Source organism: Cuculus canorus, chromosome 3 (genome assembly GCF_017976375.1).
Source record: "Cuculus canorus isolate bCucCan1 chromosome 3, bCucCan1.pri, whole genome shotgun sequence".
In the NCBI taxonomy this organism is placed as follows: Eukaryota; Metazoa; Chordata; class Aves; order Cuculiformes; family Cuculidae; genus Cuculus; species Cuculus canorus.
In genome coordinates, this window is record NC_071403.1 from 120,226,061 (window position 1) to 120,243,022 (window position 16,962).

The following is a 16,962-nucleotide window of genomic DNA, read 5'->3' on the forward strand; positions in this document are numbered from 1 at the left end:
CATCTCCATCACATCATTCCTCACCCCATCCTACCTCTCCTCAACCCCACCTCATCTTTCCTAGACTTCATTCCACCCCTCCTCGACCCCATCCCGTCATTCCTCACCCTATCCCACCCCTCCTTAACCCCATCCCATACCACACCGCATCTCTCGTTGACCCTATCCCATGCTTTCTTGATCCCATATCACCTTCCTTATCCCCATCCCACTCCTCCTCACTCCATCCCACCCCTCCTTGACCCATCCCATCGTTCCTTACTGAATCCCATCCTTCCTTGACCCCACTGCATCTCTCCTTGACCCCATCCCATATTCCTTGATCTCATATCACTCATATCACTCATATCACTCATATATCTCATATCACTCATATCACTTGATCTCATATCACTCCTCCTTACTTTCATCCCACTTCTCCTCAACCACATTCCATCCCTCCTCAACCCCATCCCACCTCTCCTCGACCCTATCCCACTCCTCCTCACCCCACCCCATCGTTCCTAGACCCCATTCCACTCCTCCTCACCCCATCCCATCGTTCCTAGACCCCATCCCACTCCTCCTCACCCCACCCCATCGTTCCTAGACTCCATCCCACTCCTCCTCACCCCATCCCATCGTTCCTAGACCCCACCCCACTCCTCCTCACCCCACCCCATCGTTCCTAGACCCCATCCCACTCCTCCTCACCCCATCCCATTGTTCCTAGACCTCATCCCACTCCTCCTCACTCCATCCCACCCCTCACGGACCACATCCCATCCTTTCTCACCCCCATCCCATCGTTCCTCACCCCATCCCACCTCTCCTCACCCCCATCCCACACCTTCTCGACCCCACCCTATCCTTCTTCGACCCCCTCCCACCCCTCCCCACCCCATCTCCCCCGTTCCCCCCTCTCCTCAACCTCATCCCATCCTTCCTCATCCCACCCCATCCTTCCCCGTCCTTACTCCCCTTCTCCGTAGCGGATACCAGGCTCGAGGCGGGGGGCGTGGCCTGGGACACAAGGGGCGTGGCCTGGGAGGCAAAGGGGCGTGATCTGAGACGCAAGGGGCGTGACCAGACGGCTCCTCCGCCTCCCATTGGCCGCCGCACCGCCCCCGGTGCGGGCTCCGCGCTGATTGGCCCGCGCTCCCGCCGGCCCCGCCCCCCCTCCCGGCCGCAGGGCGAGCGCGCGCGGCGCGGGGCGAGCGGCGGAGCGGCGCGGCTGCAGGTACGGGCGGGCTCGGGCTCCTTCCCGCGGGGCCAGCGCGGACACCGCGCCCCAGCACCCTCCCCGAGCTCCGCCACCGCCTGGGTGCGGGGCTGCGCTGGGGCATCTCAGCCTTCCTCGCCCCGTCCCGTCCTTTCTCCACCCCACCGCATCCTCCTCGACCCCGTCCTATCTTTCCTCGTTCCGCCTCGCATCCTTCCTCTCCCCCATCCCATCCCACCCTTCCTTGCTCCCGTCTCTTCTCGCCTCCATCTCATCCTTTCTTTCGACCCCCGTCCCATTCCATCCCGTCCGTTCCTTCCTCGCCTCCATCCCATCCCATCTCTCCTCGCTCCCATCCCATTTATCTTTCCTCTCCTCCATCCCTCCTCTCCTCGCCCGCACCCCATCCTTCCTCGACCCCACCGCATCGTTCCGCACCCTGTCCCATCCCTCCTCCCCTCCATCCCATCTCATCCTTCCTCGTCCCCGTCCCGTCCTTTCTTACTCCATCCATCCCGTCCTCCCTGCCCCCCTCGCATCCCTCCACGCCCCCATCCTATCTCTCCCCGACCCAATCCCATTTTATCTTTCCTCGACCCCGTCCCATCCTTCCTCGACCCCTCACATCTTTCCTTGACCCCATCCCACCGCTCTTCACCTGCACGGCATCCCATCCTCTCACCCCCATCCCATCCTTCTTTGCCTCATCCATCTCTCCTCGACCCCATTCTGCCCTTCTTCACCCCATCCAGTCCCTCCTCGCCCCCGTCTCACTGCTCCTCAACCCCGTCCTGGGCACCTCCTGGGGAGGGGGGAGAGGAGGAGATGAGGAGCATCCCCGGCTGTGGGGCAGGGAGGAGATGAGGAGCATCCCCGGCTGTGGGGCAGGGAGGAGATGAGGAGCATCCCTGGCTGTGGGGCAGAGGAGATGAGGAGCATCCCCGGCTGTGGGGCAGGGGAGGAGATGAGGAGCCTCCCCGGCTGTGGGGCAGGGAGGAGATGAGGAGCATCCCCGGCTGTGGGGCAGAGGAGATGAGGAGCATCCCCGGCTGTGGGGCAGGGGAGGAGATGAGGAGCCTCCCCGGCTGTGGGGCAGGGGAGGAGATGAGGAGCCTCCCCGGCTGTGGGGCAGAGGAGGAGATGAGGAGCATCCCCGGCTGTGGGGCAGGGGAGGAGATGAGAAGCATCCCTGGCTGTGGGGCAGAGGAGGAGATGAGAAGCATCCCTGGCTGTGGGGCAGAGGAGGAGATGAGGAGCATCCCCGGCTGTGGGGCAGAGGAGGAGATGAGGAGCATCCCCGGCTGTGGGGCAGAGGAGGAGGTGAGGAGCATCCCCGGCTGTGGGGCAGAGGAGATGAGAAGCATCCCCGGCTGTGGGGCAGAGGAGATGAGAAGCATCCCCGGCTGTGGGGCAGAGGAGATGAGGAGCATCCCCGGCTGTGGGGCAGAGGAGGAGATGAGGAGCATCCCTGTCTGTGGGGCAGGGGAGGAGGCGAGGGAGGTTTCCAACGCAGGTGGAGGGGATGAGGGAGCATCCCCAGGGATGTGGCAGGATGAGGAGGTGGGAAAGGGCTTTTGCAGCCTTGAGGTGAGGTCTATGTATCACTTGCGGACCTGTCCCAGCTGCCCTCACACCTTAAGGCTGGCGGGCAGGAGGGCGGTGAAGCCCGCATCCCCGAGGGAGACTTCTTGGGCTGCTTTAAAGTGAGCTGCAGCATCCCACTCCGCTGTTACTTGGTGCTTGTACAGCAGGTAGCTCCTCAAAGTTGTTGGTTTGGTTTTTACCCCATCTCTCAGTTTCTCTTGTATCCCCTTAAAAATATTTTTAGTCTCATTTCTACTTGAGCTTGGAGTTTCCTAAAAGGAAAATGTATGATTTCTTTCTGCTGTTTAAGCTTAATTGGGATTTATGCTTTACATGAACTTCTGTGTTAGGCTTTCAGGATCTGAACTTAGAAATTGGTTTGCTCTTTGTGTTGTTCACACAGTAAGAATATCTGCTCTGAACGAAAGGAAAACACCTTTTCTGTGGAAATGCAGAATTACTGTAAAGAAACTCTACTACGTTTATTCTAGTGGTAAAGCTAAATTGTCTGGTTACACATCATTCCTGAACAGATGGAAGTATTGAGTACTGTGAAGATATAAAACAATAAAACAATCAGGAAAATTACAAATGTATCACAGTAAACAGGGACAGAAGACAATTTTATGTAGATAGAATCATAGAATGGTTTAGTCTGGAAGAGACCTTAAAGATCACCTAATTCCAGCCCCCTGCCATGGGCAGGGACACCTCCCACTGGCTCAGGGGCTCCAAGCCCCATCCAGCCTGGCCTGGAACCCCTCCAGGGATGGGGCAGCCACAGCTTCCCTGGGCAACCTGGGCCAGGGCCTCCCCACCCTCAGCGTGAAGAATTTCTTCCTAATGCCTCATCTAAATCTTCCCCCTTCCAGTTTAGACCCATTGCCCCTTGTCCTATCACTCCATGCCCCTTTAAAAACCCCCTCCCCCGCTTCCCTGGAGCCCCCTCAGGTTCTGGAAGCTGCTCTAAGGTCTCCTTGGAGCCTTCTCTTCTCCAGGGTCAACCCCAACTCTCTCAGCCTATCCTCACAGCAGAGGTGCTCCAGCCCTCAGATCATCTCTGTGTCCTCCTCTGGACCTGTCCCAACAGTTCCATCTCCTTCTTTTGTTGAGGATTCCAGAACTGCACACAGGGCTCCAGGTGGGGTCTCGCAGAGCAGAAGGGCAGAATCCCCTCCCTCCCTGCTGGCCGTGCTGCTTTGGATGCAGCCCAGGGCACGGTTGTCCTTCTGGGCTGCGAGCGCACGTTGCCGGTTCATGTGGAGCTGATCAGCTTTGTTATCTGGTAACTGCTACCTTTCATTTTTAATGTCGGTCACTGTCCCTTTCTCTTAAACCTTCTGAGGAGCTGTCAGCTATGTGATCTATTTGTCCTTTTCCAAGTGGTGTTGTGCGTATTCAGATTCAGCAGCCTGATGTGTCACTGCTTGTACTGAAAACGTTTGTCATTGCTTTGATGTCCCAAATGTTTTTCTAAGTTATAAATTACTTGTGTGTACCAGAAGAAAATGCTTTTCAAGAAAACTTGGAGGTTTTATTCCACATCACCATGGTGTTTGAATGTCTTCTGGGTGGTGAACACTGTGAACAGCTCCCATGTGGTTCTAACGTGTGGTTTCTTCCCTTTTTTTTCCCCTCCCAGCAAGGAAAGGGAAAGTAGACTTGGTAAGAATTGAGGTGCCATTATGAATTTTATGTGATAAGCTACAGGGCTATTAGACGAGCGTTCCACTGACCCCTGCGTGAGGTGGCAGGTCTGGCTGAGGGCCAGCAACGTCGTGATGCTGCGTGTCCCTTATAAAACTGGCCAGCTTTAAATAGAGTAGCAAAGAGGCCAAGTGAAGGTAATTGGAAAGCTTGTTCTGGGTTTTTTTTCTTGTTCTTTAAATACCTTAATGTTACCATGGTAACTCTAGTGGTTGATTAATCATAGCCCAACTCTTTGACCTTAAGAGTAGCACAGAAAACCTTCATAGAATCGTAGAATAGTTTGGGTTGGAAGGGACCTTAAAGATCATCCAGTTCCACTCCCCTGATATGGGCAGGGATACCTCCCAGTGGACCAGGCGGCTCAGAGCCCCATCCAACCTGGCCTGGAACCCCTCCAGGGGTGGGAGGCATGCCTGGCTTTGGTTGCTCAAGATATCATCTTCCTATCGTGGAACAGGGCTGCGGTCTTGGCTTTGTAGGGTTGAGCACCAGTGTCTGCTGGCTCATTTGCTCCAGGGCTGGAGATGCAGATTGCTTAGCAATCCAACGCCAGCTGAATGTTCCTTTACTGGTCATAGAATACGTCCCTGGCATGGGAGGCACAGCTGAGCCTTCTAAGCAATACGCGTGTCTTGAACAGCTTGAGCAGGCCAGCCCTGCTTTAGATGAATAAGAGCAAATAGTCCCTTTGGATGTTAAAAGCTTCCAAAAATAGTTACAAAGGCTCAGCTAAATTTAATACCGCTAAAATGTCGATGAAAGGGGATTTGTACCAGTTAGCACTAAAAAAAAAAAAAAATCCTCTTTCTCCTATCTGCCACAGGAATAGTGGAGACACTGTTTTTGTGCGGTGCTAACCAAACTGGAGTTAAAAATCATGGAATCCTAGAATGGTTTGGGTTGGAAGGGACCTCAAAACCCATCCAGTTCTATCTCCTGCCATGGGCAGGGACACCTCCTACTGGGTCAGGGGCTCCAAGCCCCATCCAACCTGGCCTGGAACCCCTCCAGGGATGGGGCAGCCACAGCTTCCCTGGGCAACCTGGGCCAGAGCCTCACCACCCTCAGCGGGAAGAATTTCTTCCTAATGTCTCATCTAAATCTTCTCCCTTCCAATTTAAAGCCGTTCTCCCTCATCCTATCGCTCCTGGCCTTTGTAAAACATCCCTCCTTGGCTTTCCTGGAGCCCCTTTCAGCACTGGAAGCTGCTCTAAGGTCTCCTCAGAGCCTTCTCTTCTCCAGGCTGAACATCCCCAACTCTCAGCCTCTCCTCTTACAGAGGTGCTTCAGCCCTCGCATTGTCTTTGTAACTGGACGAGTAATTTTTATTACTGTCAGGGGAAGAGTGGTTGCCCAGGTGGGAGGGAGAGACGCCGGAGTGAGGGTTAAGGGAAGGAATGACTGTACCCTACATTGCTTTTGAGGCTGCAACAATCAATTTATTAATCCTGTCGCGTGAGGTCCTGCTCTGCCCCTTCTAATTAAGTAAAATGTCTTCATTTCAATCCGTGGGAGCTTCCCGTAGTGAAGAATTAGCACCATATAAAAGTAGTACTGATCTCCGGTGTTCATCTTGCAGAATGGAATGAAATTTCAGGAGGTTGCTATGATCTGAACTTCCCTCTTATGCTCGTGCCTTCTGCCAAAGTCTCGAGGGTGGGTTCAGTTGACTTCGGCAGGAGCTGCATCCTTAGGCTACAGAAGTTGGTGACTCTGCTTTCATGAAGTCAGTGGCTATTTTAAGTAAAAACTCATTGTTTCGATAAAATCTTACTTGGTGGGTTTGAATTACGGTCAAACTTGCTAGGTTGGGGTTGTTGGGCTTTTTTTTCAGTAGGAGGAGAGGTGGAACCCCTGTACTTTTTTCCAGACCCTTCGAGAAAAACAACATTTCTTGCTTTGTTTTTCACCCAAATTTTCTTAATTGCTGTAGGTCACGGTTTCCAGGTTTGCACTCAGGGCTCAATAATATTTTTTAGTTTATGGCAATCATATTTAAAACTTCTATTTGTGACATTTTGTTTGCTTTATTCTATTTTTAGTCCTGTTGTTTGTCATGGCAAGCGCTGTTTAATGAAAAAAAAAGCAGAGTTTCCTAGCAATTTCAGGAGATTTGTGCCTGTTTCTTGGTGTCCCTCAGGGAGTCTCTTTAAAAACCTTTAAGGCAGGAAAATGGGCACCAAGGAAATTCTTTATTAGTTTCCATAAAAGCAGTGGGTAATTCTATATGTGCTTGGTGATATGTAAGGCATTGGACCGTTCAAACCCTTTGGGTGTTCAGATTGTCATCAATCAGCAAAATTCCAGCTGAAGTTCTTTGCTCTGGAAGGGTCGAACGTCATAACAAGCTGCAAGGATTTGCCCTTTCAGTTTTAAGCTAGAAAAGCAATTCTTTTTGATAACAGTTGTTTAGATAGAAGCTTCAGGGAGCTGCTGTTTACAGAGGCGGTAGTGATAGGACGAGGGGTGATGGGTCTAAACTGGAGAGGGGCAGATTTAGACTGGACATAAGGAGGAATTTCATCACGCTGAGGGTGGGGAGGCCCTGGCCCAGGTCACCCAGGGAAGCTGTGGCTGCCCCATCCCTGGAGGGGTTCCAGGCCAGGTTGGATGGGGCTTGGAGCAGCCTGGGCCAGTGGGAGGTGTCCCTGCCCATGGCAGGGGTGGAACTGGATGGGCTTTGAGGTCCATTCTAACCCAAACCATTCTACGATTCTGTTGCTATTTGCCACTTAATATCATTTTCTGCTCGTTTCTGTTGACTTTAATTAGAGGTGAACCATGTCTAAAGATAGAATCACGTGACGTTCGGGATTCCAGAACTAGTACTCTAGGTTGGGGTGTCAAGAGCCAAGTAGAGGGAGAGAATCCCCTCCCTTGACCTGCTGGCCAGGTCAAAAGACATGGAAGACTGTGACTTTAAGAAGATGTGGCCAATACCCAAGTCCCACTGAGCAAATCTGTCTGAAGAATTGACTGCAAAAAGAAACGGGCTTTCTTGTTAAAGAGCTCTCGCAGAGCAAAACTCCTGCACGTAATATATGTATTGATTCCTAATGTCCGACTGTTGAAGCCTGTGTATTTTAGAACCACCTGCTGTAGCGTTTGCTCATTTCCTTATTGCAAACTACGATAGTTAAAAACCTGAACGTCATGGTTGTAACTTAAAATCCTGCTCTGTTTTGTTCCTTGTCGTAGTGGTTCGACTTAATTCTTAACTTAAGACCCCCCTTTCCTATCTCCAGGGGTGGGGCAGCCACAACGTCCCTGGGCAACCTGGGCCTGTGCCTCACCACCCTCAGCGTGAGGAATTTCTTCGTAACGTCTTCCTAATTATAGACATTATGAGTTATTTTGCTGTACAACATTTCATGGAATCATAGAATACCAGCTTGGAAGGGCCCTCAAGGATCATCTGGTCCAACCTTGCTTGGCAAAAACACAATCTAGACAAGAAGGCCTGTCCACCTGAATCTTAAAAATGTCCATTTAACCTCTGGACAAGGTCCTGAATTCTCCTGACCTGACATTGTGTCAGACTAGATGACCTCTGCAGGCTCTTCCAAACTTAGTTGTTCTGACTAATACGGGCTAATAGTTTGTTTCTATTTCATGATTTGGGAATGTGTTAAGTGTGGACTCAGTGCTGCGAACGGATGCTTTTGAGCATGACTTGAGTTGGTTTTCTTGAAGGCTCTATTTGCCCTGAGACTTCAGCAGTAACGGTTACTGACATTTCTGTAACAGAAGGTTGCAGAACGACGTGCTCTGTCATCAGCCGAACGTCATTTCAGAGCTGCAGCAGGATTGAGGTTATATGAAAGGCACAGGCATGGCAAATTAGCTCTATAATTTAGCTTTGCTTTACTGAGATTAAGTCTAAATAAGCCTATAGGGTTTAATTTTGGACACTAGTCCTAAATAGTGTATTCGGAGTAATATTTACATCTATTTATAGGGAATAGCGAGTACGCAATAGAGCAAGGGCAAATCTGAAACAGATGAGCACACTGTTTATGTAACTCTAACTCCTTATGTTAGGAGGAGAAAAATCAGCCAATGATTGCACGTTGTTATTGAAAGAAACGAAAATATAAGACAACTAATTATTTCTCTGCATAGTTTCTAGTCATGAGCTCTGAGGAGGCTGTAGGTCAATGTCCAATACACCTGAGCTAAGGACTGTCTACTATGGCCATGGTAAATACTTGAATTTATACTAACGAACACGCTAATTGGTACTTCACTTACACTCCTTGTCTGGTATGAAGTTTCTTCTTCCATCAGCAGTGGGGATGCAGTTTGATGTGTGGGCTTGTAACTTCTGTGTCCTTCAGTGTGTCTTCAAATTATCTTTCTACTCTGGTGGCTTTGCAAAGGCTCTATAGCCACCAGGATGCTCCTAAAAGGTAGTGAGAATCATCTCAGGAAAAACTTCTTCACTGAAAGGGTTCTCAGGCCCTGGCAGAGGCTGCCCAGGGAGGTGGTGGAGTCCCTGTCCCTGGAGGGGTTTAAGACGCGAGTAGATGAGGTTCTCAGGGATATGGCTTATAAATGGACAGGTACGGTTGGAGCTGATGATCTCAAAGGTCTTTTCCAACCTAGGGATTGTATGATCTCTTGAGTCCACTCTTCCTTTAATTTTTTTTGCTTCCCAGTGTGATCAAGATGCAAGCAAATTTGCTAATGGGAATGGAAAACCTTAAACTGTCCTTAAACTGTAGCAAAAATCAACTTTGTAGTAGTGGTTTGTAGGCAAAGTCTCCCTGTTTGAGCCTGGGTGAAAGTAGTAGTGTTTTATTTCAGAGGTCATTTTTTTGCCTTAAAATAATGTGTAATGGACTCTTTACAAGCTAAGCTGTCAAACTAAGAATTTCTACGTTAACTTGTGAGTGTGATATTTGTAAAAGTGTGGTGTAACTGTGTCTCTCTTCTCCTTGCTGCCAGGGATGAGGGGAGACTCGTACTTCTTTGGAATGCGAGGCCTCGGTCACTATGACTGCATCCCAGAGGACGGAGGACAGTTCTTCCTCTACTCTATAAATGGAGACAACGATTTAAAGAGATGTTTTGCAGAGGAAGATTTTCATGAAATAATTGACTTCAATGACCTCCCGAATTCTCTCTTTGCCTGTAACGTTCACCAGTCTGTGTTTGAAGATGAGGACAGCAAGGTACAGTGTCAGCTTTTGTATTTTAAACGTAAGAGAAACAAATACCTTATGTTTGTGTTTATTGCTGTTTCGATGAAACAGTTTCTGTCTCATACAAAGAAACTGGATCATAAATATGAGTTTTCTCAGTTGGCCGTCTGCCGTGAGCTTATTTCAAGAGCTTAAAAGTGTTTTTATCAACTACGGTGAACAAAACTGTTTTTCTTTTGTTCAGATTTGCCGAATGATTAAATGTGGGTACATGTCTTCATAGCAACCATAGTTTCAGTCCTGATGCAGGTGGCGAAGTTAAATGCGTGGAAGTTTCTCCCACTTGCTGATCACCTACCATTGCGATGGGAAGGTGCCTTTCTTGGATTTCCTCAAACGTTTTAAGTTATCTGAAATTCTATTTTATCTGGAGAATATAAAATGAATGCTAGTAAGAACAAAGGGAAGAGGAACTGCGTGAGAGTGTTTTTAACTCTGCAATTCGTCTGGAAGAAAATGGCTGAAAACAGCATCCTCTTAAAAGCGAAAGAATGAATTTCTGCAGGAAGCATTCGGTTCCTGTTTCTTAGCTTGGTATTCCTCCTGATGGAGACGTCAGGAATATAAAGCTGATAGCTTGGGGCTTTATTGTCTGATGCAATTAGTCGAGGCTAATTGTTACAGGCACATCTGAGGCTACTTGAGTGTTTCATCCGGAATCTTCAATTCACAAACAAGCTGGCAAAGTGGGTTTTGGCTGGAACTGGCTGAATTATCTAAATAAAACTACAGATTAGATTCACTGGGACCGAAGCTGGCCAGGATGGATGAAAAGGGGCTTTAGTGGGGAAATTACCAGATGAAAAGGAAATAAAACAAGACTTCTAAGGATACAGGCTTCCTCTTAAAGGTACTGAAAGTGATATCTGTTGAGGCTGCAGAAGGGGAGTTGTTTTGGTTTAATATTTTGGAGGTCTTTGTCTTTTGTAATGATGTTCTGTGTATGCTCGAGTAGTACAGATTAAAAGAAAATACAAGTTATACCACAGCACTAAACAAAATGATGATAGAACCATAGAATCACAGGATGGTTTGGGTTAGAAGGAACCTTGAAGCCCATCCAGTCCCACCCCTGCCATGGGCAGGGACACCTCCCACTGGCCCAGGCTGCTCCAAGCCCCATCCAACCTGGCCTGGAACCCCTCCAGGGATGGGGCAGCCACAGCTTCCCTGGGCAACCTGGGCCAGGGCCTCACCACCCTCAGCATGAAGAATTTATTCCTTCTATCTAATCTAAATCTCCCCTCTTTCAGTTTAAAGCCATTCGCTCTTGTTCTGTCACTCCATGCCCTTGTAAAAATTCCCTCTCCAGCTTTCCTGTAGGCCCCCGTTAAGTACTCGAAGGCTGCTGCAAGGTTTTCCCAGAGACCTTATATTATATAGATATATTATCTATATGATATATAAATAAAAAATTCCACACTCTAAATTGGATTCTTGAGGAATGATGCTCCACTTTATTGTATTTAAGTCCTTTTGCTAATAAGTATCGTGCTGTTTTGTTGAATTTGATAAACATCTGGTAATAAACTTCACTAAAGTTGAAGGAGTCTGAAAGTCTACTTTTAAAGGTAGAAAACAAAACCGTGCCTAGAACTTGAGGATCTCTCTTCTTCCTGCAGAAATTCTATCCCCACTTGCTCCCGTGCTTTGCCTTTTGAGAGCTGCATTCTAGTATTTAGCTGGTGGCTTAGTTAGAAGCTGGAATGGGTGGTTATGTAAGGATGTGGGAAAGCAATCCTCAAAGACTTGCAGGATTTAAGGATGTGTCTTAAGAATAGCAGCTGCGTTCTGGAGGTGGATATTGTGTTCTCTATGCATGTCTGTAAACTGTCAATGACATGAATTGAATGGCTCTTTGCAGGTAAGGAGTTATTCCTCTAAATCTATATTTAACTAGATGGGATTACCTTCAGATTTCTCATTAAATCCAAGGACCTGGGGAGCTGATTATGATTTTTGTTATTCCTGTAGAACATGTATTTGTGTTCCCGGTTGATTAATACCCATAATCCTTTCTATTATTAACTGTTGCTGCAGGATAAGAGCACACATGAATTCAGTGTAAAGTATTGTCAAGTTACTGAGCTGAAGTATCAAATCTCACACACTCACAATTAATGAATGCTGTTAATGATCATATCTTCTATTATATATCGATCCATTCTAAAGAAAATAAAAGTTTTGCAGTGTGTCTTTTACTCCTGGCTTAGACTTTTAGGAGGAAAGTGGAGGTATGATTGGTTTGGAAGTTACAAGGTAGGTAGTGAAGAAAGCCAGAGAAACCTGTCTCTGTAAATGATTCATTTGATTTGATGTGTGAACTCAGTGCATAAATAATATTAAAACATATAAACTTCTGAGTGGTTCTAGCATGCAGCAGTGTTAATGTAAAGAAGTCACACTGACATCATTAGAGTTACCTTACCCGAAGCGTCAAAGAGGCTGAACTGTCAAGTTCAAACTTTAACACACGAATATCTGAGCAATATACTCACTAAAGATACGTTTTAAACCCAAATGCCTTAAATATTGTTGTTTTAATTTGAAGGCATTTGATTAGTTTGTACCAGACATAGGGTAAATGCCACTGTGGGCTTGAGTAGGGGCTCAGCAGTCTCCTATGGGAGGTGCTGCAGCCCTCAGATCATCCTTGTAGTCCCCTTTGGACCCATTCTAACAGCTCCATCTCCTTATGTTGAGGATTCCAGTACTCAACACAATACTCCAGGTGAGATCTCACAAGAGAGGAATGGAGGGGTAGAATCACTTCTATGTGATTGTGAAGTTTTTTTATCAATGTGGCCAGAAAGTATTGACCTCTTTAGTTTTTAAGGAAGAGCAAAGGCATGGAGAAGGAGATGGTCCAACAGGCATTTTGCAAAGCTGGGGTCGTTCAGCAGTGTCCCCATCGCCATCCTGTGTTCTGATCACTTTGGCGTATAACCTGTACGTGGTAGGGGTGGATTTCTTTGGGGTTTGGAATGTATGGGACTGGCTTGGTTGGGTCATGGAAGTCTTACTGTAAAGAAGCTAAAAATATAATTACTCCTAAACCCTGGGATTTGCCACGTGTCTCTTGGAAAAACTGATGGGAGCACTTATGTGAGGAGATACAGCAAAATTGAGGCTGTTATTTTTGGCTGGTGGTGTGACTGAATGGGAGGTGCTGCTCTTTTTATCTTTCCTGATAAAGCAATTGTGGCGAGGCAAAGGGCATGACTCTGATTACTCCTAGGGGTGGATATGCGTGTGTTTTAACAGTTAATTGCTACACGTAGCCCTCAGGCTCCCTGGATAGGAACCCTTTTGTTGTGCTTTTATTATGCATCTATTGCTGTTTCCTAAAATCATCCTTTCTGTGTCCGCTGTGTAATTTCCTTCAGGCTGAAACTGGTAAACTCGCTGTCAAAGTGAAGCATCTTTGTCTCTTAAGATGGTTTCTTCAGATGCTGCAGTGCCTCAGGAGGTGCTTACACAAACCCGTTACTGTTAGAATATTCCGTGAGGGAAGGATGTGTTTACTCGAGCTGTTTAGAGGCTGTGTGCTGGTTTTGGGGTTTTTTTTTTGCTATTTTGGCTCAAGTTGAAAGGAGCACCTATTAACCTTAAGAGTTTTATTTCAGTTAAAGAATGATTAAACAGTTTCTGAGCATTTTATTTATGGTGGAACTGCCTAGGAAATGATAGCCAAAGTCCATTAAGTGCTTTTTCTTCCAATGTAATTCAAACCAATAGGAGATATTACTGTTTCTGAAGGAGAAAGTACAGTGACAAAATACATGGCCAAATCTGGACTTCCCAGTACCCGGAGGGAATGGGCGTACTGGAGAGAATCCAGCAAAGGGCCACTAAGATGGTGAAGGGACTGGAGTATCTCTCCTGTGAAGAAAAGCTGAGAGGGCTGGGGCTGTTCACTTTGGAGAGGACAAGGCTCAGGGGTTCTTGTCACCGAAGGGAGGGTGCAAAGAAGACAAAGCCAGGCTCCTTCCAGTGGTGTCCAGCGCCAGGACCAGAGGACGTGGGCACAAGCCCACAAAAGTTTCCTCTGAATATCAGGAAACATTTTTTTACTGTGAGAGTGACTGAGCACTGCCATGGGTTGAGGTGATGCAGTGTCCTCCATGGAGATATTCAAAACCTGTCTGGACATGGTGCTGGGCAGCTGATGTAGGTGACCCTACCTGAGCAGGGCAGTGTAGACGAGATGACCTCCAGACGTCCCTTCCAACCTCAACCAGCCCATGATTCTGTGAACATATATTGAAGTATAACCGCATTCTGATGGGGAGGGTCAGTGCGTGAGTGCAAGATTGGAGAATGAGGGTGGTTAACGATGTATTCCCTGAACTGTGAGTTTGATGGAGGTGGGGTGGGGAAGAGAGGACAAATGAAGTTGAACTAACAAGCCAATGGAAAAGATAATCCTACTTTGCATGGAAGGACTTTGTTATGAAAACAGTTAGTGTTTTCATGAGGAAATCTTTCATATTACAACTTTACTGATATTGGATGAGTACTTGCTTTTGCTATAGAAGCCTATGTTACACTTCCTTTGACTTTTTTTTCTTTAGGGTTCTATGATTCTAAGATAAATTATTGAGTTTGGGCCTTGAAAAAGATTTAACGCTACCTCAAGTCCTGAAATATTTGTCCAAGGATGATGCTTTAAGAGAACTCCGTAGCCTTGCTTATAAAAGACTTTTTCCTTTTGTATTTGCATTCAGCTTTCTCAACAAAGCACATCTTCGTGCTGCTATTTTTATTTTTAAGGTGCAGTAAAAGACACTGGACTGTTCAGTGATTCACTGTGTTGTCTTAAACTTTTATACGATAATTCTGGAACTGGAGCTTTCTACTGACTCTCAAGCGTATCATTCAAGTGTGTCTGTTCGGTGCCCCTTTTAAACAAAGTGGAGCCGGGGTGTCTGCTGCCACACGTGAAGTGGTTTTTTGGTTCCCTTTTCCTACAGGCTTATTCAAGAAGATGCTCTAGGAAGCAGGCTTTGCTTCTGTAGGGGAAGGTCTGTTCCCTTTGACTTAGTATTTAAAAATCTAGATTGTGAAGTCTGAACCTCTTTGGTGATATTACATCACTGAAGCCTCTAGGTGTTGAGTCATCATTATATTTAGAGGGTGGCACACTTCTTTTTAGTCTAATATTAGTAATGAAGTCTGGACTCAATGGAAGGTCACCCTAGAAAAGATGAAGTCACTGCTCCAAGGCTGGAAAGGAATGCAGGCTTCATTCAGCCTTCCTGGTACACTTGCTGTTGCTTTGTTTTACTTTCAGTTTTTCTACCTTTTAAGGTTGTCATCCGCCGATCCGATAGCGTTATCTGAAACTGCCACTTGAAGCAGGCTGTGCCTTGTCCTGTGGAATCTCTACCTACTTTGTTTTGTTCTGCTTTGGGGATGGGATGAATGTTAGTCCCTGCCATTCTCTAACAATTGAAGTGTTTCCTTACTGTACTCCCTACTTGTATTTTATTTTATTAGATGCAGAATAAAGGCTGCAGGAGCAGTGTCCTTTAGCGCTTCATGAATCATAGCTGTCCTTTGAGAATCCTACCTTCTCTGGGCAGTGCTTTGCAGACATCGAAAAACTACTTTTTTTTAAATATGATCATAGAGACACTAAAATGTAGCTATAGGAGGCTGTTCTTGCTCCGAGGAGTATGCAGTCTAAAAGAAACATTTTTTTCCATGGCATTTATTCTTTAACTCATTTCAAACGCCTTCTGTGTGAACTGGATCAGTGCAATACAGTATTGCAGCTGAAAACACCCATGAACTTTCATGCTTTCATCCCATCTGACTGCTGGAGTCGTAATCCTAACATTTTCAGCCCCGTTATATAAATCCTCTCAACCACCTGAAAGAGCTTTTGATATTTGTCATTCATAAACTTAGCTTGGTTTTCTTTCTGTGGTGTAGCTGCTGGACCTTGTGAGTCAGCCACGTGTTGACAGGCGGAATGCGATGCTGGTCTGACAGCGCCTCTGTAACCGTCGTTCCCGCGCTTTACTTGTGGGTCACTTGTCAGTTATGTTGAGGAGCTCTGGTAACAAAACCAGACACTTTGTGAAGTTGGACGTAGTGTATGACTGGCAGTGGAAGTCAAAAGTGTATGAGTGAACCTGCCTGGGGCTGAAGAACAACAGGAAGGTGCCTGGGCTTTACTAGAGAAAGGGCAGTGGTGAAGTTAACCTTCATCAATGTTTGGGATCTATTCGTAGAATCATAGGATCACAGGATGACCAGAGCTGGAAGGAACCTGCAAGGATCATCGAGTCCAACTCCTGTCCCTGCACAGGACACCCCAACATTCACACTGTGGGGCTCAGAGTGTTGGCCAAATGCTTCTGGAATATTGTCAGCCTGTGACTGCTTCCCTGGGAGCTGTTCCAGCGCTCCACCACCCTCTGGGGAAAGAACCTTTTCTGCATGTCCAACCCAACCCTCCCCTGGCATCTTCCTGCCATCCCCTCGAGTCCTGTCTGTGGTCACCAGAGAGAAGTGCTCAGCACCTGCTCCTCCTTCTCCCGTTAGGAGGAAGCAGTGACCTGCGATGAGCCTCCTCTTCTCCAGGCTGAACAGAGTGACTTCAGCTGCTCCTTGTATGACTTCCCCTCCAGACCCTTCCCCACCTTTGTGGCCTCCTCTGATCACTCTCCAGTAGCTTTAGATCCTCTTCACGCTGTGGTGCCCAGAACTGCACCCAGTGCTTGAGGTGGGGCTGCACCAGTGTGGAGCAGAGCGGGACAATCCCTCCCTCGACTGGGTGGTGATGCTGTCTTTGATGCACCACAGGACACGATTGGCCCTCGTGGCTTCCAGGGCTAACTGTTGGCTGATGTTCAACCAGAACCCCCATACCCCTTTCCACAGGGCTGCTTTCCAGCCTCTTGCTCCCCAGTCTGTTTCTATGTCCAGGGTTGCTGCGTCTCAGGTGCAAAACCCAGCGCTTGCCCTTGTTAAACTTCATGTGGTTGGTGATTGCCCAGCTCTCCAATTTGTCCAGACCTCTTGTCAGGGCCTTTTTTGCCTTCAAGAGAGTCAACAGCTCCCCACAGTTTTATATCATCAGCAAACATGGTTAGTAAGCCTTCAAGTCCTGTATTCAGGTCATTTATGAAGATACTAAAGACTATTGCCCTTAAGATGGATTTAGTATTCATTCTGGTTCAGGGGAAGAAAGTGAATTTGTTTTGATTGGTGTGGTTTGAAGATTCAGAATTCTATTTCGTGTATTTAAGGTTG

At 47.4% G+C, this 16,962-nt stretch overlaps 1 protein-coding gene across 1 annotated transcript in view; it reads left to right on the top strand.

Moving 5' to 3' along the window:
- Window positions 1-1,166: 1,166 nt before the first annotated feature.
- RCAN2 (regulator of calcineurin 2) overlaps window positions 1,167-16,962 on the top strand; it is a 79,687-nt gene continuing 63,891 nt past the window's right edge. Inside the window, exons 1-2 of the mRNA XM_054063276.1 lie at window positions 1,167-1,219; window positions 9,443-9,669. Of these exons, the coding sequence (XP_053919251.1) occupies window positions 9,445-9,669 (225 nt within the window). The 5' untranslated portion in view covers window positions 1,167-1,219; window positions 9,443-9,444. The remainder of the gene's footprint in view (window positions 1,220-9,442; window positions 9,670-16,962) is intronic.